This window comes from Malaclemys terrapin, chromosome 4, assembly GCF_027887155.1.
Source record: "Malaclemys terrapin pileata isolate rMalTer1 chromosome 4, rMalTer1.hap1, whole genome shotgun sequence".
Taxonomy (NCBI): domain Eukaryota; kingdom Metazoa; phylum Chordata; order Testudines; family Emydidae; genus Malaclemys; species Malaclemys terrapin.
The window spans coordinates 147,180,870-147,206,339 of NC_071508.1; the positions used below are offsets into that span (position 1 = coordinate 147,180,870).

A 25,470-nucleotide genomic window follows, 5' to 3' on the forward strand; every position below is an offset into this window, starting at 1 on the left:
TGTCTGCTCTACATTGCTGCGGCTGCCACAGCTCTAAGGGTTCCAGCAGCCAGGGATCATCAGGATGTAGACATGACCTGGCCTCACCCCCTTTTCCCTGGGTATGCCCCTTGGGTGGCATAAGAACCTCTATGGTGGCTCTACACTCGAAGATTTCCCTAGACAATGGGGTTCCTCAATTGTCTAGTTAAGCCAGCTTTAATGCTGTCAGTGGCACAAAGCAGGCTTAACAGGTAGAGAATCTGGCCCACTGTGTGTCGAATGGGACCGAAAGGCTGGCTGCTTAGTGTAGAGAGCCTGACGATATCTGCTTCGTCATCATCACATTTCCCTTTCAGCATTCAGGTCCACAGCTCATATCAACTGCCAGGAGCCCTCCGGGGACCAGCACGAAAACCGGGGGGGGGGGGGGGAAAGGAAAAACCCACCTGAAAACAAACCAAAAAATCTTTGGAAAAAGCCACACTGTGGAGCATGGGGAAGATGCTGCGGCCCTTCTTGATAGCTAACTCTGCCCTCGTCGATATTGAAATCGGATGCAGAGTCCACAACACGGACAACGTTGTAGGAATCAATATCTGGGAAAGCGGCAGGCGTTGCTGTCGATTCATGACTCCTTATGCTCTGCATTTGCCAGGTTTCCAATCTATTTTATTATCCGAATACGCTACAGGAATAAAGTGAGCCTTCCTAATGCTTTGAACAAGTTCAGTGGGCACGTTGGTCAAAACATTCCAAACCAAAGAGTTCCTAGCATCCTGATTAAGGCTAGAGGGAGACTATTTTCTTTGCTTCTGATTGTAAAATAAAAGTGCATTCAAATCCTACACTGCTTTTTAAAACACCCTTCGATTGTACTGCTCGGATAGAAATTTGCATAAATGTTCTTGTAACTACAGCTACTAAATAAATCTGGGTATCTGGTATAAAAATAACCTTCAGTGTTCTTTCACAGAAGATTGCCATGCAAAGAGCTCATGTTATCTAATCCTAAATTATACCCTATGTAAAACTACTTCATATTCCATTGAATGTTGGGAGGTATCCGGATGAAAGGTGCAACATAAAATATAATTTCCTTATTATTACCTGGGCAAAGAAGCGGTATCATTCAATGTGTGGAACATGGTAATGGGAATCAGGGAATTCATGGGTCCTAATATTCCTAGCTCTTATATTCCACACTCAAATACTTTGGGCAAGTCCCTTAAGTTTTTTACATCAGTTTCCCTAGCTGTAAAATGGGGATAATTATACAGACCTCCCTGACTCAAAATGTTATTATTGATTTATTGCACTAGTGCAGGGGTAGGCAACCCTTGGCACGCATGCCAAAGGCGGCACACAAGCTGTTTTTCAGTGGCACTCACACTGCCCGGGTCCTGGCCACTGGTCCGGGGGGGCTCTGCATTTTAATTTAATTTTAAATGAAGCTTCTTAAACATTTTAAAAACCTTATTTACTTTACATACAACAATAGTTTAGTTAGTTTAGTTATTATAGACTTCTAGAAAGAGACCTTCTAAAAACTTTAAAATGTATTACTGGCACATGAAACCTTAAATTAGAGTGAATAAATGAAGACTCGTCACACCACTTCTGAAAGGTTGCCGACCCCTGCACTAGTGCCTATGGACCCATTGTTGTGCTAGGCATTGTACAGCCGGGTATCACAAAGGCAGTCCCTGCACAAGCTAGCTCACAAGCTTGGATTCTGGCAATATGTAATGTTGGAATGAACATACAGATGTGGTGGGGAGAAGAATGATGTGGGGAAGACAAGGTAGCAGTCAAGACAGTTCTCATAGATTCCAAGGCCAGAAGGGACCATTGTGATCAGCTAGTCTGACCTCCTGTATAACACAGACCAGAGAACTGCCCCAAAACAATTCTTAGACCAGATCTTTTAGAAAAACATCTAATCTTGATTTGAAAATTGTCAGTGATGGAGACTCCACCGGGACCCTTAGTACATTGTTCCAATGGTTAATTACTCACTGCTAAAAATGTACGCCCTATTGCCAGTCTAAATTCGTCTAGCTTTGGTTTCCAGCCATTGGATCATGTTATACCTTTCTCTGCTAGATTGAAGAACCCATTATTAAATATCTGTTCCATGTAGACACTTATAGGCTGTGATCAAGCCACTCCTTAATCTTCTCTTTGTTAAGATTGAGCTCTTCGAGTCTATCAGTACAAGGGATGTTTTCTAATCCTTTAATCATTCTCATGCCTCCTCTCTGAACCCTCTTCAATTTATCTTGAATTGCGGGAACCTTCATTTGCCTAAGTTTGTAGTCACAGTGGTGCCAGTAGTCACAGGTAGCCACCGGGCTAGCCAAGAGGTTAATCCAAAGTCAACAGGACTCTTCCTGATGATCTCAGTGGGTTTGAAATCAGGCCTCCCAGTAGTGATTTGTATTCATCACAGGGGTAAAAGAGGCGGTGATAGGGCTTTGTGAATGTTGACAGGGAGTTTTCGAGAGGATTAATTTGAAAGTGTAAATGTAAAGCTCTATATGAGGCTACGCATTAATGTATTGTCTATTCCTGGAAATAGAAATGTTCCGTTTCTCACGACGTCCTTTGACTATCTTCTGTGAGCCCTGAATTCAGAAAACTGAGAGTGGTGTTTGTGACTCTCACCAAGGAGTGTAAGCAGAAGGGTGGTAAAAGGGGTACCATAACTAGGAGTGTAGGCAGCTGCTTTACTGGGACATATTTAATTGTTTAAAATGATTTCAGGAAATGTAGCTCCTGAAGGGGTAAATTGTTTTTTTCTTTCTCTTATTTGGTGGATGTGCAGGAAGAGGCATGTATTTATGTTGGAGAGAATACACAGGATGCAGAAGGGTTTATAGAGCAAAGAGGAAATTAAAAGTGAATCTCTTCTAGTTAGTGCACATAATCTGTGTTGCATTGGAAGCAAAACACTTTTCATTTAAAGTGAGCCTCTAAATAGAAAACAGTTAGGGTTGGGTTAGACTGCAGCTATGACACTTATGAGTTTAACCCAAAGCAGTCAGTCCCATGACCCTCACTCTCCTTAGGATGGCTGGTGCAAGCAGTAATACTGTTCCAGGGGCTTAAGGGTGGGGTTTTCAAAAGCGCCCAAGGAGATAGGAACATAAATCCTGTTTTCAATCTGAAAATCAGGCCCTAAATGTTTTGTTTAGCTAGCATGATATGATGGATATGTACGAGGGGTATGACTGTACATAAAGTACACGCTGTTCTTAATTCAGTCAATGCACTAGACACATGCAGGGTTGATACACCAGGATTCGTTTTATCTTATTCCACCTAATTTTTTAAAAAGATATTTCTTGCACCAAATGGAAGGAAAATTACATGCTATTTTTGTCTGGATGCTTTTACTGTGTTGTGCACATTATTGCCAAGCCTAATCTCTCTCTCTTGCCCACGCCCTGGGTTTTTATATTGTGCTCTTGAAAGACTCTAAGCCATAGAGCCACACCCAGGTTTTGATCAGAAGTTCAGTTGCCATGTTGAAACTGATTTTTCTTCAACTAGTGATATACAGATCTAGAAGGCACACCTTCAACCATTGACTTTCCCCTGAAAGCAGCCTGTAAACAGCTTTTCACTGGCTCAAGGGTTGATAAATCCTGACAAACTGTGGACCCATTTCTAATGTGAGCATCATTGTATCTGGATGTCCCACATTGAGAGATACCTCATCATCCCCTCTGATGGGGAGAACTCCCCTCTGCTCTCTTAAAATGTTCAGACCCCAGTGTTCTGCTTCCAAGGGAGCTTTGCCAGAGTAATTTATGACATGGTTAATTGGGAAACACCTGTGTAAATATGTCCAGGGTCATGCTCTGAGCATGGAAAGATTTAAACTCAACTTGATCTCTAGTGCTAGCAAGTTCGACCGCTGAAGGACCTCTGCAATGAATGCATTGGCCTGTCCATCTATAAGTTGAAACCTGTGCTCTGAAAGCCAAAGCAGTCCCCATGAGCATAGATGATGTACTAGGTTGCTAAGAGATAGGTCATCTCCGAGACAGCTGTGCCAGTGCCTATTTAGGGCCTTACAGATAAAGACCAGGACCTTGAACTGGGTCCAGAACTGAGCTGGCAGCCAATGTAGAATGTGAAGTACTGGAACAATATGGTCTTGTTGGTTTGTATCAGTTAAGAAGTAGGCTACTGCATGCTGTACCAGCTATAGCTTCCAGGTGGCCCTCAAGGTCAATCCAAGGTACAGCAATCCAAGGTTAAAGTAATCTAGCCTGGAGGTAACAAGACCATGGATCATCAGGGTTAGACCTGTATCTGGAAAGATGGACACAGATGACTATCTAGAAGAAGAGGAAACAAGGTATTTCTAGCCACAAGTTGCTATCTGGGCACCCGAGTGATGAGTTCAATATAGTATTTTGTAAAGATATGCTGTAGCTCTAAAGGAATTATTTCGGGGAAGTTCTCTGGTCTGGGATATACAAGTCATGTGTGACAAAGCTGAAGACATGATGGGGAGTTGCACATGATAGAATTTGTTTTTGTTTTTAAAAAAACACACTAAGAAATGACATGCAAAAAACTACGTTAAAAGAACACTACAACGGTTGCAAAGTCAAGTACTCAAAAAGTTAGGAAATGCCAGATACAGAGTTGCCTGTGCAAGTGTAATTTATCCCCCTCTGTGTATACATTATGATAGTCTTTAATTACAAGATCACATGCTATTTTTCCCACAGTGCCTCTGCCTCATTCAATGTGCAGGATGGCTGCACAGGGAGGCAGAATTAAGGTTGCACAGCCAACCATAAACCTGGCATTTTCTAACTTTCAAGTGAGTGACTTTACAACCTAAGTCATGTTATTTTAACATAGGGGTGTTTTTTTTGTCTGTACGTTGTATTAGTTTGTTGGCTATAGATGCAGGGAATTGAGCTTGGATTGGGGTGATGACACTGACCATGACTTATACAATGGGAATCCCCAAGCAGTCATTTATGACACCCTTGGCTGCTTTGAACTGCATCTGGGTAGGAAATGGCAGGAGAACACCTGGATCTGGGCTTCAGTTTCTGAAACTGTATTTTTTTTTCAATTAATTGTCATTAAAATTAGTAATATGCAGAGATGGGCACAAACTGAAACACCAGACCCCTGAACCCTCTGGACTTTAGAGAAAGTTTGGATCTAGATCTGAACTTTGCAGCTTGGGTCCATGTCTAATTATGAGTACAGCCAAATGCATAGGCCAGTGAATTACAATCATAATTTGTATCAGGACTGTTGTCTAAAGCCAAGAGAATGGGTTCAGTTCTGACCACTTGTACAAAACAGATAACTGGGTATTTCCCCAGTGTAAGGGAAATTGCCAGGTGGAATAAAGCCAGCCCTACACCACCCCCTTCCAGTCCCCAGCATAGGGCACAGGTTTGAGGGTGTGGGATGGGACTGGAAGATGCCCCCTTGATGCTTGAGGCTGCTTTTAACTATGCTAGAGTCTGAATTGACCTACAGCTATCCCGGGAGTGGAAGCCACAACCATCTTCCTTGCACCCCACCCTCCATCCCCCACACCTCTGCTGAATCCAGGGGAGACTTACTTTATCTGTTTACAATAACCACCAAAAATTGCTGAGACACAGGTTTATAAAAGCTGTATGTATGAGCTTCCCTCACAGAAAACAGCTACAAAAAATGATTCAAGGGCTGGCAAAAAAAGCTTTACAGTGAGACTTGAGGAGGTCAATCAGTTTACCAAAAAGACTGAGATGTTCAGATTACATTGAATCAATAACTTCAGGGAAAGAAAATACAAGAGACACACTTTTGAGCTACACAAAGAGACACACTTTTGAGCTACACAAAGCTCTTCTTCAGGTCTGGGGAAAGTACCCACTGTATCAAAGCTAAATACAAAGGTGAGACAGATTGGTAAGCATAAAGCAGGGGTTGGCAACCTTTCAGAAGTGATATGCCGAGTCTTCATTTATTCACTCTAATTTAAGGTTTCGTGTGCCAGTAATACATGTGAATGTTTTTAGAAGGTCTCTTTCTAGAAGTCTATAATATATAACTAAACTATTGTTGTATGTAAAGTAAATAAGGTTTTTAAAATGTTTAAGAAGCTTCATTTAAAATTAAATTAAAATGCAGAACCCCCGGACCGGTGGCCAGGACCCGGGCAGCGTGAGTGCCACTGAAAATCAGCTGGCGTGCCGCCTTCGGCACACGTGCCATAGGTTGCCTACCCCTGGCATAAAGGATTAACATGTTGTAAGAGACAATTCAAGGTGAAGTGGGCAGTTAACACAAAGGTGAATTAGTGGGTTATAGTTGTAATAAGCCATAAAACCAGTGCCTTTATTAAGACCATGGTTTTTAGCATCTAGCAATGTTGTGAATATAAATTCCTTTGAAGAAGTTGTGCAGGTTTCTTTGAAGAACTCAGATATGGCGCGATCCATTTGTGAAAAGTGGTCACCCACAGGTGATGGAGTGTTTTTGGCTTTTATCATTTTCCTGTGTCCGTTCTTTGAGACCACGGTGGCTATCTGGTTTCACCCGCATAGCTGTGACGGGGGCATTTAGTGCGCTGGGTGAGGTACACCACCTGTGACAGGCATGTGTAGGAGCCCTGGATCCCGACAGGCGTGTTGTGGGTGTTTTGATCACCGGGGCGATGGCGGCAGGTGTGGCAGCTGTTGCTCTAAGAGGGTCTGGTGCTGACTGGGTTGGTGGGTCCGGGTGCCTGGGGCTGCATTGGGCTGATTTCCATGTCTGGAAGGTCCCTGGGCTCCGCAGGGGCAGGTGGGGTGACCAGATGTCCCGATTTTATAGGGACAGTCCCCATGTTGGGGTCTTTTTCTTATATAGGCTCCTATTACCCCCAGGCCCTGTCCCAGTGTTTCACACTTGCTGTCTGGTCACGGGGGGGGGGCTCAGCGACCGGGCCGCGATTGACAGCTCAGGCTAGAGGGTCACAATGGTCCAGGGCTGCGGGGAGGGGGACAATTGCTCGGGGCTCGGGCAGCGGGGCCGGCTTTGAGCCCCGGCAGGGCCCGGGGGCAGGGCCCCGTCTCCCCGCAGCGCGGCGCTGTGGCGCTGCCGCCCGGCCCCTCGGCGCGTCCCGGCCCTGCGCGGCGCCGCCAGCAGCGGACACGGAGCGCGGCGGCGGGCAGCTCCGGGGCCGCGGGGGGTCGGGCGGCGCAGCGCAGCGGGGTTGAGCCGGGCTCGAGAAGGCCCGGGCCGGCGGCTCGTGTGACTGGGCGGCCCGGGCTGGGCCCGCCGCGCTCCGACTCGCAGCGCGGGACAAAGGGCCGCGCCGGAGCCCGGGCAGAGGTAAGCGGCGCGGCGGCGCGATCCGGCCTGCCCGGGGGCCGTGGGGCGGCGGCCCGGCCGCTGTCAGTGACCGGCCGGCCGGGCGAGGGAGGCCCCTACCCCGGCTCCGGCCGCCGCGCGACTCCGGGCGGGCGCCGCTTCCCTCCCCCGGCTGCTGGTGGGCCTGCCCGCCGGAGCCGCCCCGCCGCTGGGTCTGTGCGGGGAGGCCCGGGCCGGGGGGCGCTGCGGGGCGAGGGGGCCGGGGGGCAGCGACCAGCCCCGTACGGCGGGGAGGGTCCCGGGGGGGCAGCGACCGGCCCTGTGCGGTGGGGAGGGTCCCGTGGGGGGGGGGCAATGACCGGCCCCGTACGGCGGGGAGGGTCCCGGGGGGGCAGCGACCGGCCCGGGGGGGGGGAGCAGCGACCGGCCCTGTGCGGTGGGGAGGGTCCTGGGGGGGGCAGTGACCGGCCCTGTGCGGTGGGGAGGGTCCCGTGGGGGGGGGCAATGACCGGCTCCGTGCGGTGGGGAGGGTCCCGGGGGGGGCAGCGACCGGCCCTGTGCGGTGGGGAGGGTCCCGTGGGGGGGGCAATGACCGGCCCCGTGCGGTGGGGAGGGTCCTGGGGGGGGCAGTGACCGGCCCTGTGCGGTGGGGAGGGTCCCGTGGGGGGGGCAATGACCGGTCTTGTGCGGTGGGGAGGGTCCTGGGGGGCAGCAATGCGGGGTAGTGATTAGTCCCATGTGGTGGGGAGCTAATGATGGGGTGTGACCAGTGCTGTGAGGTAGGGAGGGGGCTCTTGGGGTGAAAGTGGGGGGCAGAACCCACCTTCATGTGATGGAGGGGACTCTGGGATAATGATGGGGGGGCATTGCCTGGGACCATGCAGTGTGGAGGGGCCTCTGGAGGTTAATGATGGGGGACAGGGACCACTCCTGTGTGGGGTGAGGAGGGGGATCTTTGCATCAGCGATGTGCCTCAGGGGTGGCATGGTCCTCTGGGCTGAAGAAATGGGGTGGGGGAGGCTGTCACTGGCTCTCAGGACCAGCCCCTTGTTAAATCCAGTCCCCCAATCACAGGTGAGTGGCGAGGGCAGACTCCCCTCTCTTGTGGAGTCACCCTTCTCCAGCTACCTGTACAGCATCTCTGCCAGAGGTGACTGACCCTGGGGCCCACAGCAATTCCCCTGAAGAACAAAGATCCTGCCTTCGGAATAGTCCCACAAGTGCTGGGTACCAAACAAGGCCTTCCTGGGGGAGAAGGGGCCCTGATCTCCTTCCCTCCCACTCAGGGGCTCTATCCCCACCCTGCAGATGACATACTGAGCTCTGTGTTGTTCTGTTAATACTCAGTTTATTTGTCCAGGACCAAAGTATAAATGCTTGCAGCAAGGGCACTTACGTAAGTGTGCCTCCAGGTGCTGTTGCATGTCTCCTTGGTTATGTTTATGAGAGAGCATTTTTTGTTTAAATGGAAGACCTGAATAGATGCTCTATCACCTCAGCTCCCTCTCTGCTAGAACACCTATCTCTGGGCCTACGGCAGGCAAGTTAGCATTATTTTTAGGGGGTCCTTAAAATATCAACAGCACATAGCTGCCCTGTGCTAAGGAGAGCATCCAGGCATGGAACTGCCTCTCCTTTCCCTCTGCCTTTGGACCAGAGATGGGAAGAGTTTGAGAAGGTAGCCGCTGTTTCCTAGCCCCAGCACAGCGTGAGGGGGACACCCAGCTGCCCCGCTCAGCTGCTATCATAGCAGTCCCGCCTCCACCACTGTTGTCTTTGTTGTCAACCAAGCTGTAACAGAAGCTGAGACCCTTCCCTCTAATGTAGCATGGAAGCACTTGAGGGTGGAGGCTTCTCTTTTTTGACATCTGAGTCCCCACCCCCAATCTCCTGGGAGCCAGCAACACAAAGCCTAACTGAAACCATAACGTAATAAGTCGTTTTGTTTTGTGTCTTAGGCAAAAAGGTGGGAGCAGAAGCCATGTGTGCAAAGAACAGATCCCCTCTAGACATCTAGAGCATCTGTCCTCCTGGGAGTGGACTCCCAAGGGTGGTGAAGGGAGAAGCAACTGCATAGAGATCCTGTTTGCCCTCCTCTCTGGGGCTGTATTGACTGAGAATGGACCCCGTGGCTCGGCCGAGTGGGGATATCATGAGGCGGAATCCACAGCAGGATTATGAGCTCATCCAGAGGGTGGGGAGTGGCACATATGGAGATGTCTATAAGGTGAGAATGATATACCTACACCCTCGACTCTTTGTCTGCACCCCACTCCCTGTTTTGTGACCCTGTAAATAGTAATGCTAATCAGCTTTCATTTTTAGAAATCACTTATTAGCCCTTTTCATTTTGTGGCCGAACTTCAGAGCACAAAGGGACCACTAGTGCTGAAAGTGGGAAATGGTGACTTCCTAAAAGTCCTGGCCCATTCAGATCCCTGGCACAGTGTTGGCAGGCTGAGATTCCCCTGCAACCCTCGTGCATGTGCCTGCATATTCTCTCTCTTTAAATAAAAAGGTTCTTTGACACTTGGGATGGATGGGAAAAAATTTCATCTCTCTGGTCCTGATGCTGCAAAGGGTCTGAATTGATGGATACATCACCTGCTACCTTCAGTGTTTATTGATCCTTTTAACGGGAAGGGAGGGGAGGGTTATTTGTTCACTGAATTACTTTTGAGAATGTGCCATTTATAGTACCTGATTAAAAGGGTGCAAGTTTATCCCTGAGTTAATAATAGCTTTCAGAGGCAGAAGCAGATTAAGCCAGCTCTTCAGAAACTCATACAGAGTTTCAGGTCACTATAGAGTTAGTTAGCATTGTATATTCTGCAGATACTCTTGGAGGCCCTGATCACACTGACATGGGAAACATTGCAAACACAACCATGTCAAATAAAAGCTATGCATATTACACTTCCATTCCTAGACCATTACCTGGTGAGGTACTGACCACCTTCTGCGAAGCCAGTGGGCGTTGAGAATGCTCAACAACATGCAGGGTTGGTTGTCTTGCAAATAGTGCTTAAGATTTTTAGCTTTGTTGGCAAACTGGGGCTCTTAACTCCTGAGAAAAGAGGCTAAAGTGTTTTACTTTGGAATGATGTAGAATACATTTAACTCAAAAGTGGAACTGGTACAATACAACATACAGTGAAACCTATCTTAAGCCATTATATGAGGGGCCAACAAAAATTGACCCCTACTAGAGATGGGTCTTTAACTGAGATCAAGTAAAACTGTACAGATTAATTTTGGTGGCACTCCTGAAGTGGTTGCTGAAAGTAGGAGGTCGGCTATGGGAAGGTGTTTCTAGTGCATTCTTCACTGTACCACACAGTCACTACCTCAAGAATATTTAACAATCATAAATACTAAAAACAGGTATTTTCCAGAGGGTTTTACAAGAGACCACTAAGTACCTTTGCTAGTGAATTTTGCTCTGAGCATCTGAAAAGGCCAGTTCAGCTTAACAGATCTAAAATGAAACCCACCTTAAACAAATGTTGGTCTTTTAAATTTTTCAGCAACTTGAACAAAGTTTATCAATTTCCCATGCAAAGATCCCAAACAGGGATAAAATCAAAACCTCTCCATACTGTAACCTGACAAAATTAAACCCCCAATATGTGAAAGGGACACCATCAACTTAATACATAGTTTAAAATCCATAAGTTAAAAATAGCTTCAGATACTACATTTATTCCTGGGCCATTGGTTTTTACTCTGTTCCTTTATGAAAGACCCCCTATAAACAGGGAATTGTAGGGAGATCTGCATTATAAATCTAGAAAAGAAGAACATACAATGATTTGTGGTTGGGCACAAATTTGGGCACTCAGCTTCTAGCACAGACTTTTTCTGGCAGGTGATGGAGGGTTTCAGCAAATATTTTTGTTCACCATTAAATTGTAGCGGTACGTTTAAGGTATTATTTTACATCCTCCACCCTACTCACGTTGCTGTTCAGAACTGTTACTTGGAAGCTTAAAATTGAGATCTGTTTTGTTAGTGATTTTTTTCCCCCCTCTCTCTTCACCACATGGTGCACAATGGTTTATTGTAGGGTTGCTCATGAGTGCTGAGTTGTTGGCACTGTTTTGATTTTTTTCGATTCCAGAAGGCATTTCTGGGTGGAGGAGAAATGCCTATAAATAAGTGATTTTCATATCTGTTTACAGTGTGTGTACACAGATCCAAATTTGGGCCTGCCCTTTTCAGTAAAATATCAATGCATCAATTGCCTAATTTATATTAGGACTGTATCTGCTTGTTCATTAATGCTTGCATACAAAATAGCACTGTTTATTGAATGTTAATGACATTTTAAACTTCCCTTAATACAGTTCTTTATAAAGCATCCTACATGCTAACTTTGAAAAGAGGTTGTAATAATGAGGCTGGGATATTCAGTGGCATTGAAAAGTGCGGTGGTGTCTTATCCTTGGTGCCCCCGTCCCCCATTGTGGTTGTCAAATCATTTGCATGCTACAATCCTGTTAAAGAGCCCATAATGCTGTTCAGAAAAGTAGGGATGGATGTTAGTTCTGTCTTCCTGGCAAAATTCCAATTTACCCGCCTTGCAGTACTTCCATAGTATCTTCCATATGAGGATCTCAAAGCATTGTATAAACATGAATCAAGCCTCCCAGTACCCTGTGGAGTACATTGGGAATGCAAAGGCTGCATTTCATCTCTGGTGAACACAGAAGCTCTTGGATATCACACAGCACTGCTGCCCAACATTTTAGGACAAGAGACTGGGAAAAAAATCCAGTGGAAACTGCAGATACTTTCTGTACCTGAATTCTAATAACCCCAGTATCCTGGCCAAATTCCACCCCAGGTAAACACCTATATCACTATAGTGCTTTGGAAATCTCTACTAGTTAATACAGAATAAAAATGATAGTAAAGAAGGCATAAAGGAGGTTATACATTTTATTCTTTAATTGAAATTGGATAAAACATTAACATGGATTTTAATGGTGGCCATGGGAATGGGAAGTGATGTCTTGGGGGTGTGCATATAGCTATGACGTTTTGACATGACAATATCTGTGGAGATGTTCTGCTGGTGTTTGAGGTGCCTAGTGGAATAACGGAGTGTCTGTGTGTCCCTTATCAGAGGGGTAGCCGTGTTAGTCTGAATCTGTAAAAAGCAACAGAGGGTCCTGTGGCACCTTTGAGACTAACAGAAGTATTGGGAGCATAAGCTTTCGTGGGTAAGAACCTCACTTCTTGCATCTGAAGAAGTGAGGTTCTTACCCACGAAAGCTTATGCTCCCAATACTTCTGTTAGTCTTAAAGGTGCCACAGGACCCTCTGTTGTGTGTCCCTTGTGTTGAATGCAGTGTTTTAGGGATTTAAGTTTAAATATATATTCTGTTACAAATTTGAGAACTTTAACTTTTTCAAACTTTTTTTTTTTAAATCGAAAGCTTTGCAAGGAGCCTGTTCCCGTAATGTAGCAATAACACGACATGATGCTGTATAAAAGATCTGAATTCAAATTCCTCCCCATGCTGGCATGAATTCTGTGACACTTGTAACTCTTGAGGGGAGAGGGTTTCTTATGCTGCACTGATTGCATTTACTAATTGCATTGACATAGGCAAAATACATGTCTCTGCATGCGGATTAGGAGAAACCTGGGTTTGTATCTGATTGTTCTGCTGGAGGGTGAATGAGACAGGTCTGCTTTAAATCTTAAAAGCCCCTGCTTTAAGTTCTGCTTCTCAGCTCGATGTTTGTGAAGGGACACTGATAATTACAAAAAAAATCACACTGGGTTGTCAATTAACATGGTGCTTTAAAAACCTCACCAAGGCAGAGTTCCTGGCCCACAGACCTTGCAATTTAAATGAGACCCGGAACAACAGATCAGGAGAGTCAGGGTGTGTGGGAATTACTGAGAGCGGGAAGGGATTGCTTGAAGACGAGGGTTTAAGGTGCCACTGCCTGGCATTGGTTTAACTTGTAAGATCTTGTGACTACTGAGGCCACTCTTAGGATTAATTTATACACATGCACTTTTCTCTAGTAGTTGTCCTCCCACTTTCTCCCCTTTCCTTCAGATTTGTGTTTGTTCAACTGTTGAGTTTTGTCTGAATCCCAGCTTGTGAGCTCCCTGGGACAGGGACCGTCTTGTTTGTTTGCACACCACGTAGGACAATGGGGTTGTGATTTCTGATTGGGGGTGGGATTTGAAAGAGGAAAGGGGATGTTTGGAATAGGGGCCATGGAGCTTGATAGAAGGCATACAGTCCTGATTGAAGAAAGGAGACAAGGAAGCAGTCTCAGTAAGCAATCATCATGATGTGAGATGGGGTACTTCAATCATGAAGCCTACAGCAAGTCTGTATTTGTACATTCTAACAACTCAAATATGCAGCTGTTAGTCCCAGCAGTTGGAGATTCCTGCCTGAACTGTGTTTACCAAAAATCCAAAGTACAGAATAAATCACATCTGAGGTATGGGGCACTCCTTTTCCTCTCCTGCCTTGTCTTTTCCTGTGACTCTTGGACTTATTGGCTACTTGGGATACATCTTGACTTTACAAACACGTTCGTTTGTTTTGTGTACTGCATTCATTAAATCTCGTATGTTTTTTATTTTGCTTTTTTTAAAGGTTGAAATGGAGTTTTTACGAATACCCCATACAATTGTCATTTAATTACATACTGCAGTGCTTAAGCATCCTTGTGCAGAGATGGGTAATATTGATTTCTAAAGCATCCTTCTGCATACAGAATAGGTTTGCAAAATGTGTAGTGTCTTCAGGATATTTTGCAACAAATGATAATGTTGATTGCTTTACCTCAGTCTCATAAATCACAATCATTTCGTTTTTTTTAAAGGCTGCGGCTCTAATCTCTTCTTGGTTTATGGAACTTCTTTTTTCTTCATTCTTTGCTTTTTGGCTACTGTTGCAGATAAAACACAGGGCTCCAATATTTTACTTTGTGTGAAATGATTTTGTGGTCTCAGTTACTTTCCCACTAGGCAGGCTTTCAAATCACAATATCTCCATTGCAGTGGTGCCCTTCACAGGAAAAGGCTAAGGACTGAATAGGCATGGAAACTGCATCGGTTCTTAGATATGGTAGCTGCAAATCAGGGATGAGGTATGCAGCAGTGGTGGAGAAACATTAATTGTTCTTTGGGCCTAGAGGACTTCAGCACATGGCCATCTCTATGGCATCTTCCACAGTAGAAGGAACGTCCAAACAATGATGGGTGGTCTTCAGCCTGTCAGCCCTGATCAGTCATTCAGAGCAGAGGAGGGCAGAGGGAAAAAAAACTACAACCAAATCTGGGATGCAGAAAGGCTTAACTAAGTCCCTCAGGCTAGTTTTCATTATTTCCTCCAACATTCCCATCCACATTCCTTAGTGGTATCTGGCTCAAGGCTGGCCTATGGAAAATCTACACATCCACTTGAGAAAAAGCAGAAGATCATAGATTGGGGTTGGAAGAGACCTCAGGAGGTCATCTAGTCCAACCCCCTGCTCAAAGCAGGACCAACCCCAACTAAATCATCTCAGCCAGGGCTTTGTCAATCCGGGCCTTAAAAACTTCTAAGGATGGAGATTCCACCATCTCCCTAGGGAACCCATTCCAGTGCTTCACCACCCTCCTAGTGAAATAGTTTTTTCCTAATATCCAACATAGACCTCCCCCATTGCAACTTGAGACCATTGCTCCTTGTTCTGTCATCTGCCACCACTGAGAACAGCCTAGCTCCATCCTCTTTCGAGCCCCCCTTCAGGTAGTTGAAGGCTGTTATCAAATCCCCCCTCACTCTTCTCTTCTGCAGACTAAATAATCCCAGTTCCCTCAGCCTCTCCTCATAAGTCATGTGCCCCAGCCCCCTAATCATTTTCGTTGCCCTCCGCTGGACTCTCTCCACATCCTTTCTGTAGTGGGGGGCCCAAAACTGGACTCAGTACTCCAGATGCAGCCTCACCAGTGCTGAATAGAGGGGAATAATCACTTCCCTCAAACTGCTGGCAGTGCTCCTACTAATGCAGCCCAATATGCTGTTAGCCTTCTTAGCAACAAGGGCACACTGTTGACTCATATCCAGATTCTTGTCCACTGTAACCCCCCAGGTCCTTTTCTGCAGAACTGCCTCTTCGCCAATTGGTCCCCAGCCTGTAGCAGTGCATGGGATTCTTCCATCCTAAGTGCAGAACTCTGCAGTTGTCCTTGTTGAACCTCATCAGATTTCTTTTAGCCCAATCCTCCAATTTGTGTAGGTCATGCTAGACCTTATCCCTACCCTCCTGCATATCTGTCTCTCCCCCCAGCTTAGTGTCATCTGCAAACTTGCTGAGGGTGCAATCCATCCCATCGTCCAGATCATTAATGAAGATGTTGAACAAAACCGGGCCCCAGGATCAACTCCTGGGGCACTCTGCTTGATACTGGCTATCAACTAGACATCGAGACGTTGATCACTACCCGTTGAGCCCAATGATCTATCCACCTTACAATCCATTCATCCAATCCATACTTTTTTAACTTGCTAGCAAGAATCCTGTGGGAGATGGTATCAAAAGCTTTGCTAAAGTCAAGATATATCATGTTCACTCCTTTCCCCGTATCCACAGAGCCAGTTATCTCATCATAGAAGGCAGTCAGGTTGGTGAGGCATGACTTGCCCTTGGGGAATCCATGTTGACTGTTCCTGATCACCTTCCTCTCCTCCAAGTGCTTCAAAATTGATTCCTTGAGGATCTGCTCCATGATTTTTCCAGGGACTGAGGTGAGGCTGACCGGTCTGCAATTCCCCAGATTCTCCTTCTTCCCTTTTTTAAAGATGGGCACTACATTTGCCTTTTTCCAATTGTCCAGGACCTCCCCCAATCGCCACGAATTTTCAAAGGTAATGGCCAATGGCTCTACAATCACATCAGCCAACTCTCTCACCATCCTCCGATTCATTAGATCCAGCCCCATGGCCTTGTGCATGTCCAGCTTTTCTAAATAGTCCTTAACCTGTTCTTTCACCACTGAGGGCTGCTCACCTCCTCCCCATACTGTGCTGCCCAGTGCAGCAGTCTGGGAGCTGGCCTTGTCTGTGAAGACCGAAGCAAAAAAAGCATTGAGTACTTCACCTTTTTCCACATCATCTGTCACTAGGTTGCTTCCCCCATTCAGTAAGGGTCCCACACTTTCCCTGACTACTTTCTTGTTGCTAACATACTTGTAGAAACTCTTCTTGTTACCCTTCACATCCCTTGCTAGCTGCAACTCCAATTGTGTTTTGACCTTCCTGATTACACCCTCGATCAATATTTTTATACTTCTCCCTAGTCATCTGTCCAAATTTCCACTTCTTGTAAACTGCTTTTTTGTGTTTAAGCTCACTGAAGATTTCGCTGTTCAGCCAAGCTGGTCACCTGCCATATTTGCTACTCTTTCTGCACACTGGGATAGTTTGTTCCTGTGCCCTCAATAAGGCTTCTTTAAATACAGCCAGCTCTCCTGGACTCCTTTCCCCCTCATATTAGCCTCCCGGGGATCCTGCTCATCAGATCCCTGAGGGAGTCAAAGTCTGCTTTTCTGAAGTCCAGCATCTGTATTCTGCTGCTCTCCTTTCTTCCTTTTGTCAGGATCCTGAACTCGACCATCTCATGGTCACTGCTGCCCAGGTTGCCACCCACTTCTATTTACCCTACCAATTATTCCCTGTTTGTGAGCAGCAGATCACGAGAAGCCTGGCCCCTAGTTGTTTCCTCTAGCACTTGTACCAGGAAGTTGTCCCCAATACTTTCCAAAAACTTCCTGGATTGTCTGTGCGCTGCTGTATTGCTCTCCCAGCAGATGTCAGGGTGATTGAAGTCCCCCACAAGAACCAGGGCCAGATGAGAACCAGATGCAGTTCATTGGGACAGAAGTTGTAGTCATCTGCATATAGCAAATCATCAAGTCCTAATAGCCTGACACCACTTCTTGTGGGGCAAAATCCTCCACAACCTGGATCCGCTTCCAGAGCCTGCCAAGCGGGAAGTAAGGGGACTTATCCAAGTGTAGAAACAAAGCTTGGTTTTCAAGTGATTATGACCTTGCAAGAATATCTCTACTTGAAGATGTTGAAACACATGGGTCCCAAGTAGCTCAGAATAACTCAAATGTTGCTGAGAGCTGTAAAGCTACCACTTGGAGCACAGTTGATCTGTTTATGCAACATTACTACTTTATCTTGGCTTCCAGAGCTGATCCCAATTCACAAGAGTAGACCTGCCTTTTTCATTTTTAATATTGTAACTCTCCTTCTTTGAGTTCGTTACTGTTAATTTATCTCCCAAGGTCTGGGGATATTTGCTGATGATTCTTGAAGAAAAAGGCCTTACTTATAAGGTAACAACTGTCCTTAGAGTAGGTCATCAGCATAGATCTATATTTGATTAAAGCACTAGAACAATATAAAATAACATAGCACACATTAAATGGATTAAAAACTGGCTAACTGATAGGTCCTCAATGTAATTGTAAAAGGGACGTCGTCTTCAAACAGGTGTGTTCCCAGTGTGGTCCTGCAGGAATTATTTCTTCGCCCTATGTTGTTTAACATTTTTATCAATGACCTGGAAGAAAACATAAAATCATCACTGATGGAGTTTACGCGTGACACAAAAATTGGGAAACAGTGACTGAAAAAGATTTAAGGATCAGGGTGGACAGGCAACTGAACATGAGCTCCCAGTGTGATGCTGTGGCAAAACGAGCTAAAGAGCTAATGTGATCCTGGGGAGTCGTTAGTAGAAGTAGAGAGGTTATGTTCCTTCTGTATTTGGCACTGGTGCGATCGCTGCTGGAATCCTGTGTCCAGTTCTGGTGCCCACAATTCAAGAAGGATGTTGATAAACTGGAGAGGGGTCAGAGAAGAGCCATGCGAATGATTAAAGGATTAGAAAACCTGCCTTATAGTGGTAGACTGAAGGAGCTCAATCTGTTTAGCTTAACAAAGAGAAGATTAAAGCTGATTTGATTACAGTCTAAGAGTATCTACATGAGGAACAAATATTTAATGATGGGCTCTTCAGTCTAGCAGAGAAAGGTACAACATGAACTAATGGCTGGAAGTTGAAGCTAGACAAATTTAGACCGGAAATAAGGCATACATTTTTGCCAGTGAGGGTAATTAGCCATTAAAACAATTTATTAAGGTGTGTGGTGGATTCTCTATCACTTACAAATTTTAAGTCAAGATTGGCTGTTTTTCTAAAAGATCAGCTCTAGGAATTATTTTGGGCAGTTCTCTGACCTGTGTTATCCAGGAGGGCAGGCTAGATGATCATAATGGTCCCTTCTGGCCTTGGAATCTATGAATTGTCAGCCCTGCTTCTTCAGTCTCTCTCTCAGAGATTGTGATAAGGAAGCTGAGCTGACGGGGACTTGGGGTCATAGGTCCTTATCGTTGGGCCTGGGAGTCTGGTACCTCAAGGGAGTACAGTGTAGCCTCAAAGGGTCAAGAGTTTTCTCAAAAGTTCCGTCTTTGGAGCCAAAGTGTGCATGCATACCAAGCGTGGATCTGTACTGACAGCACAAAGAACTGCAGCTATAGGGTAAATAACCTTTATTTAAAACAACTCAGTACTGAATTATATAAATGGTTCATGTGAGCCGGAGTAAAACATCTGTTGTAAGTATTGGTATGTGTTCGGTTTAGGAAGGCACACAGTACCTGTAAGAGAATTTAAATGAGTGGAATCCATGTGTCTTGTGTCAAACACACAGGACCAGTTCTTTGGTTTTAATTGGTAAAGGGGCACTCAGATCAAAGTGAATCCAACTTTTTTACATTGTGAGTAAATGAACTTTCACAAACCAAGATGAATAGAAACTTTTCCATAATGTATTTATTCTGGGGGTGGGAATGGGTGGTTTTGGGGAGGGGAGGGCATAGGAAGAAGTTTTGTGTTTACAATGAAAGCCTTGCAAGGGAACCAGAAAGCGAAACCAACTAGGCTATTTTCATTGTCCCAAACTCTGGTAAATGCAAAACAGGAAACCAACAGCATGGATAGTGAAAAGTAAATGGATTCGTACATTTCTTTAATAGAATCTAAGGAAGCTTAATACAAGTAGGACATTTTTGGGTTTGGTTTTTTTATTTGTTTAAAACATGATTTTTAAATGGCAGTGTTTTGTCTTGTGGGTGGAAAGGGTACTTTTTCCTCCCTCCCTTCGCCCCCAGATTTTCACACTAGCAAATGTACTTCTGCACTTGAACTGGCTGCTGGTACATTGAAGTATTATTTATTTGCACTATAGTAGTGTCTGGAGGCCCCAGTTGGGGGATTGGACCTCCTTGGGTATGTCTACATAGCTCGCAGCAGTGAGCCTCGCAGCCTGGCTGACAGACTTGGGCCTCTGAGGCTCCTGCTAGCACGCTAAAAATAGTTGCATAGACAGCGCTTTGAAGTTGCTGCACGGGCTGGAGCTCGGGCTCTGAAACCCACCCCCTCTCCTTTGGCTTCAGAGCCCAAGCCGAAATGTCTGTGCTGCTGTTCTTAGTGTGGTAGCGCGAACCCCATTCTGTCAACCTGGGCTGGGAGGTTTCCTGCTACGAGCGGTGTAGATACAGCTGTTGTGTTAAGTGCTGTACAAACCTGTGCGAAGATGACAGACCCTGCCCCACACAGTTTACAGTTTAGATTCACGTTCTTCTGTTTGGTGCTTATAGGCTTTTACACTGAATATGAATCTTTTTTAAGTGATAGAAGTTTAGATCCTCACTAGTTGCAAGTATTTTAGGCCTTATTTTCCCCCACCCCCCAGCAGACAAAAAGCAGGTGGAGTGAGCATGTCAGTTGTGAAACATAACTTCTATTTTGTACTTGCAGAGCTTAATGTTTAGAGCAGAGCTGGGGGGAGGGGGGCATGCAGGGTCACATGCAGCCACAGATTTCTGCCAGGGTTTATATGTCCTGCTCTGAGCCCCGCTGCATACCACCAGAACTTTTAAATTGCGCCCTCCCCCCCCATCAACAGGTCTCTGGTTTAGAGGAAAGAATATTTCGGTATGAAGTCTTTGGGCAGGGGCTATCATTATCTGTTTGTACAACACCTTGCAGTATGGTGCCCCAGTCTGATTGGTGTCTAAATACTAGGATAATATAGAGTGAAAAAGGACGTAGAAGTATATTTATTTTCCCCCATGACTCTACTTTCAGTTAGGCTTATTATTCTTGAAAAGAAGTAATAACTAAAGTTGTGAGAGACCAACCTCTTTAGTGTGTAGAATCTGACACATCTCTGTTTAGGGAATGTTTTCTGAAAGGCTCTGTGCTCTTCACTAGAAAAGAGCCTGGTACTGCTCTCTGTCTTAGAAATCCAGCTGGAAAATTACAGAGTGAACAATTGCTTCTGGGATTTCTGTCTGTGAAAATGAAAGTACCCTGAAGACTAGAAATTGCTGTTAGGTGTCTCTCTTAGTGGCTGGGATTAGTTTCAAGTGTGCCTCACCCATGCGATCTGAGCCGGCTCATGAATGCAGTGTTGTAAGGATTCAGAATGGGAAGTGCAGTTTCTTCTGTCTGGCAGAGCTCTATTCTGATAGGTGCACCCATCCAGCAGGATTTGCGTTAATCTTTTGCAGGATCCATAGTATCATTTTCATAGCCATCCACGTCTGTTTCCACTTCTCTTGTTAATCCATTCCTGGATCTTCCCCATGTGGCAGACAAAAATGGCTGTTCAGCATCTGTTCTAGACATGCTCAGTTTATACATCCATCCCCATTCTCTGCTGGTAAAGAGGCTCCGTGGGAATGGAACCCATATCATTTTGTTGCTCAGGGATAGGGAGGTGGGATACAAGGACTCCTTGCACAGACAAGTGGTACATGCACCTCCTTTGCAGTATGCTGCGCTCTTCTGAGGATTCCTGAATGGCAGTAGGATTGGGGGTAGGGTGGGACCAGAATACAGGGTCTGCCTTCAGAGGCTACTGCAGGTACTGATCTTGAATAGCTTGTGCAGAGGAGCTGTGAAGCCACTCTGTGGTCTGTAGTTTCCTCCCCCCATGTGTCTAATTTAGAACTGGCCTCTGGATTTGTCCCTAGGTGAGAAGAGAGGTTGTATATTTTCTTTGAAGAGTCTTGCTTGGGTGAGCAGCTGGGGAGGTCAGAAAGCGGCTCCAAGCCTGGCTGCAGGGTGTAAGTTACATTTTAACCTTTGGTTGCAAATCCTTTAACAAAGTAGAGGAAAAGCTCTTTGGAGAACCTGATTTCTCTAAAGAACGTACTTTCGTCATGTGGTACAAAGCCGTGTAAAAGAAAGCAGCCCGCATTTTTCCCAAGCACAGCACTTCTGCAAGCTCACTCGGGGAGAATAAATTCTCCCCACTTACAAACTGAATTTTGTGAAGAGGTTGTAGTTACAAGTTGCATTTTCACGACGACTACCCACCGACCTGTGGTTTGACTTTTGGGTTAGGTTCACCCTCGAAGGAGGCAGCGTTGCTGGTGTTCTGGCACCTCATCGGCGGATATTAATAGTAGCATGTCCTGTGCTCCTGCTTCACAGTTTAACTGTTAGTTCTCCAGCTCCCTACCCCTCCTCTCCTCACAGAAAAGAAGTTTCTAAAACTGACAAATCGATTTGTCTGGGTATCAAGAATATCCTGAGTTGTTATGCTTACAAAAAAATTGGAAGAGATATTAAAGCTCATGCTCCAGGGTTTAAGGCAATCCATAACGATTAGAGATCAGGGTGAGGCCTAATGTGAGGGGCAGATTATCCCATCCGCTCCTGCGGAGTTACTACACCTTCCTCAGAAGGGTCTAGTACTGGCCACTGTTGGAGAGAGGATATTGGACTTGGTGGACCTTGAATCTGTTCCAGTCTGGCGATTCCTATGACCCTGGTGCACTTCTCTTGCCTTTGAGATCTACGATTCTTGTGGAAACTCATTCCCCACCTTCATTTCTCAAAGGCCTGCTATAGAGTCCCAGGCAAGCAAGGAACCACTCGTCTGCATGACAGATTCTCTCTTTTTACTTCCCCTGCAGGCCAGAGGAAGGTACTATGTTTCTCCTCTGAATTTGCTCTTGAGGATTTTGCCTAACCTGAAAGTAACTTCAGTAAGAAACCAACAGCCTGGTTTCCCAGAACTGGGCATTTAACTTGCTTGTGTGGTAACAAAAATTATGCATACAAGTGGCCAGTGAGATGCTTAGCTAGTTACTTGGCCATGGGATGTGAGTGCGCAGATTAGTCCTGGAGCTTTTCCATTGCCACTCAGTTCTGAAAATCAAGGTGTGGGTATGAAAGCCAGTGGCGCACCGCAGAGAGCACTCATGTCCTATGGATGAAGGTATGCTCCAGGAGGCAAGTCCTCTGTCAAAGAGAAGGCAGGCACTCAGTGTGTGGTCCCACAGAAGGCCATGGGGATGGTGCCAGCTGGCAACAATTGCTTACCACAACTTCCCAGGAAGCACAGCAGCTTTCCTTCAGAGATATGAGTTATGGGTAAGGAATGGTGTCCTTAGCTTCTGTTTGTCAGAGGGTGGAGATGGATGGCAGGAGAGAGATCACTTGATCATTGCCTGTTAGGTTCATTCCCTCTGGGACACCTGGCATTGGCCACTGTCGGCAGACAGGATACTGGGTTGGATGGACCTTTGGTCTGACCCAGTATGGCCGTTCTTATGACTCTAAATTTTCAAGATCCCAACCCCTACCCCAAGGCCTCCATGCTCAGTCCCATTAAGACTCTCCCAGTACGTACCCGTCCTCTTCATAAGAAAATATCCAGAGCCACAGATTTGTCTCCGCATTCTGTTTTTTTTTTTTTTTTGCTCAATGCCTTGTAATGTTTTTACAATTTTTGTTTTAACCTGATTACAGCTAGAGTACTGAATGTACCCTGGTTTGGCACAAGTACGTGTACTTCCTGCATATGCGGAAGGAAGTTGTTTTCCTGGATTTAGAGTGACCCAGATGTCTTTTCAACATGTCAAGTTGACATTGTGGAGATGTGCGATGACAGGCTGTATTGTGGGAATAGATAGAGGAAGACGGGCTGGGGTGGAAAGATAGATTTGTGAGTCATTGGCACGGAGTGGTAGGTGAGGCTATGGGAGGGCTGTGATTACCTAGAGAAGAGTAAGGGACTGAGGGTAGATCCCTGATGAACCCCTACAGAAGTTGAGAGGAGAGGACAGCTACCTATAAAAAGAGAGGCCCTGGAGGGGTGAACAGAGGTAAGAGGAGAACCAGCGAGTGTAGAATAATGGAAGCCAAGGGACAAGAGGATGTTAAGAAGGTGGGTGGTGTCAAGAGTGTCAAAGGCAGCAGAGTAGAGGCTGATGAGGCTGGAATAAAGGGCTTACTCTTTGATGAAGAAGAGATTGTTTAAAAGCTCTGAGAACAGTTTCATTGGAGTGGTGAGGCTCCAGGATGGAGCTGGTGAGAGGTGCTCAAGGCAGTGATTGTAGATGGCATATTCTGTGAGTTTGGCGGTGAAGAATAAAAGAGAAATGATGTTGAGGGGCTGCTTTAGGAGGCTAGGAGAGATGAGGGCATGTCTGTATTGTCAGAACAATGATCCCAAAGAGTGTGAGGGGTTTGAAATGGTGAGAGTGGGGGCAAGCGGGATGAGGAGGTGTGGGAGGTTAGAAGTGGAGAGCAGATGAGAAACCTCCATGTTGGTGACAGAGGAAGGAGGAGATCAAAGATGTATCTTGGAGAGACTCAAGGGATAGTCTGCAACAAAGGAGAAAGCAGGATGGATACTTGGAGTGTGGAAAAAAAAAGTCACGAGTATTAACAGATTAAAGGTTGGGAAAGCGGCAAAGGGGGTGAGTAGTAGAGGTCAGAGAGAAGGAACTTGGAAACTGAGATATCATAGAAGGAGGAATATTTAGCGAAGAACAGATCAAGCAAGCAGCCATTCTGGTGAGTGGGGCAGTTGATCCAAAGTTGGAGATCAAACAAGGATGGTGAGTTGGTTGGAGGCAAGGGTTTTTCAGATGGGATCTCCACATGGAAGTTGTTGCCACAGCAGTGGATGGGAGATTGACACCTGGATCTCCCTCATTTCCTCTCCTCTCAGTGTTAGAGTGGAAGATGGTGGAACAGGAAAACTAGGAACATAAAGACTATAGCAGCTGTAGCTATGATGTTCAGCAAGTGAATTACTTCCCCCATTTTCCTCCTGACTTTGTCAACTCCCACAGCTCAGTAATTTAGATTGTAAATTCCTCTGTGTTGGGATTGTCTCATTTTATTTGTAAGGCACTATGTACACCTGTCATGCTATATGCATAACTGGTTCTGAAACAATCTTTTCCCCATTTATTTCTGATGGTTGAGTGGCCGGGTGCCCCACCCATAATATATTTTTCCATGTGCGGGGCTTGAGAGGAGTGGCCAGGGAATGTCCTACCCGGAATTATCATGTCCATGATTTCCAGTATCCTCGGACAGCTTTTTAATGCCAATCCGAGCAATACTTTTCAAGCCACAGTGAAAACCTTGTAATTTGGGTGGGCAATATGGAACTCCACAAAATAAAACCACAACCAACCTATGTGGAACAGTGCCTTGTGCTTTGAGAATCATATTGGGGGCATAGGTACAGTTTCAGTGATAAATGGGAAAGTATGTCCTTTCCATGGGTTTTTATCCTAATCCTGGCTGTGGTCACAATTGGTCTACATTACAAAAGTAATTACATCACACAGTTTAGCACAGGGGTAGGCAAACTTTTTGGCCTGCGGACTGCATCAGGTTTCCAAAATTGTATGGAGGGCCGGTTAGCAGAGGCTGTGCCTCCCCAAACAGCCAGGCGTGGCCCACTCCCTATCTGACCCCTCCTGCTTCTCACCCCCTGACGCTCCCTCCCCGGGACTCCTGCCCCATCCACCCCCCCGTTCCCTGTCCCCTGACCGCCCCTGGAACCCCTGTCCCTGACTGCCCCCCGCCACCCCATCCAACCCCCCCTTCCTGACTTTCTCCCCCCTCCCCCGGGACCCCTGCCTCATTCAACCCCCCTGTTCCCTGCCTTCTGACCGCCCCGACCCCTATCCAACCCCCCTGCCCCCTGACCACCACCCCGAACTTCCCTGCCCTCTATCCAACCCCCCTGCCCCCTTACCGCGCTGCCTGGAGCACTGGTGGCTGGCAGCGCTACAGACGTGCCGCCCG

The 25,470-nt window shown here is 46.2% G+C and overlaps 1 protein-coding gene across 1 annotated transcript in view; it reads left to right on the forward strand.

Annotated features, from left to right (window-relative positions):
- Positions 1-7,162: 7,162 nt before the first annotated feature.
- Positions 7,163-25,470, forward strand: part of MAP4K5 (mitogen-activated protein kinase kinase kinase kinase 5) — an 83,408-nt gene continuing 65,100 nt past the window's right edge. Inside the window, exons 1-2 of the mRNA XM_054028118.1 lie at positions 7,163-7,326; positions 9,264-9,532. Coding sequence (XP_053884093.1) covers positions 9,425-9,532 — 108 coding nt within the window. The 5' untranslated portion in view covers positions 7,163-7,326; positions 9,264-9,424. The remainder of the gene's footprint in view (positions 7,327-9,263; positions 9,533-25,470) is intronic.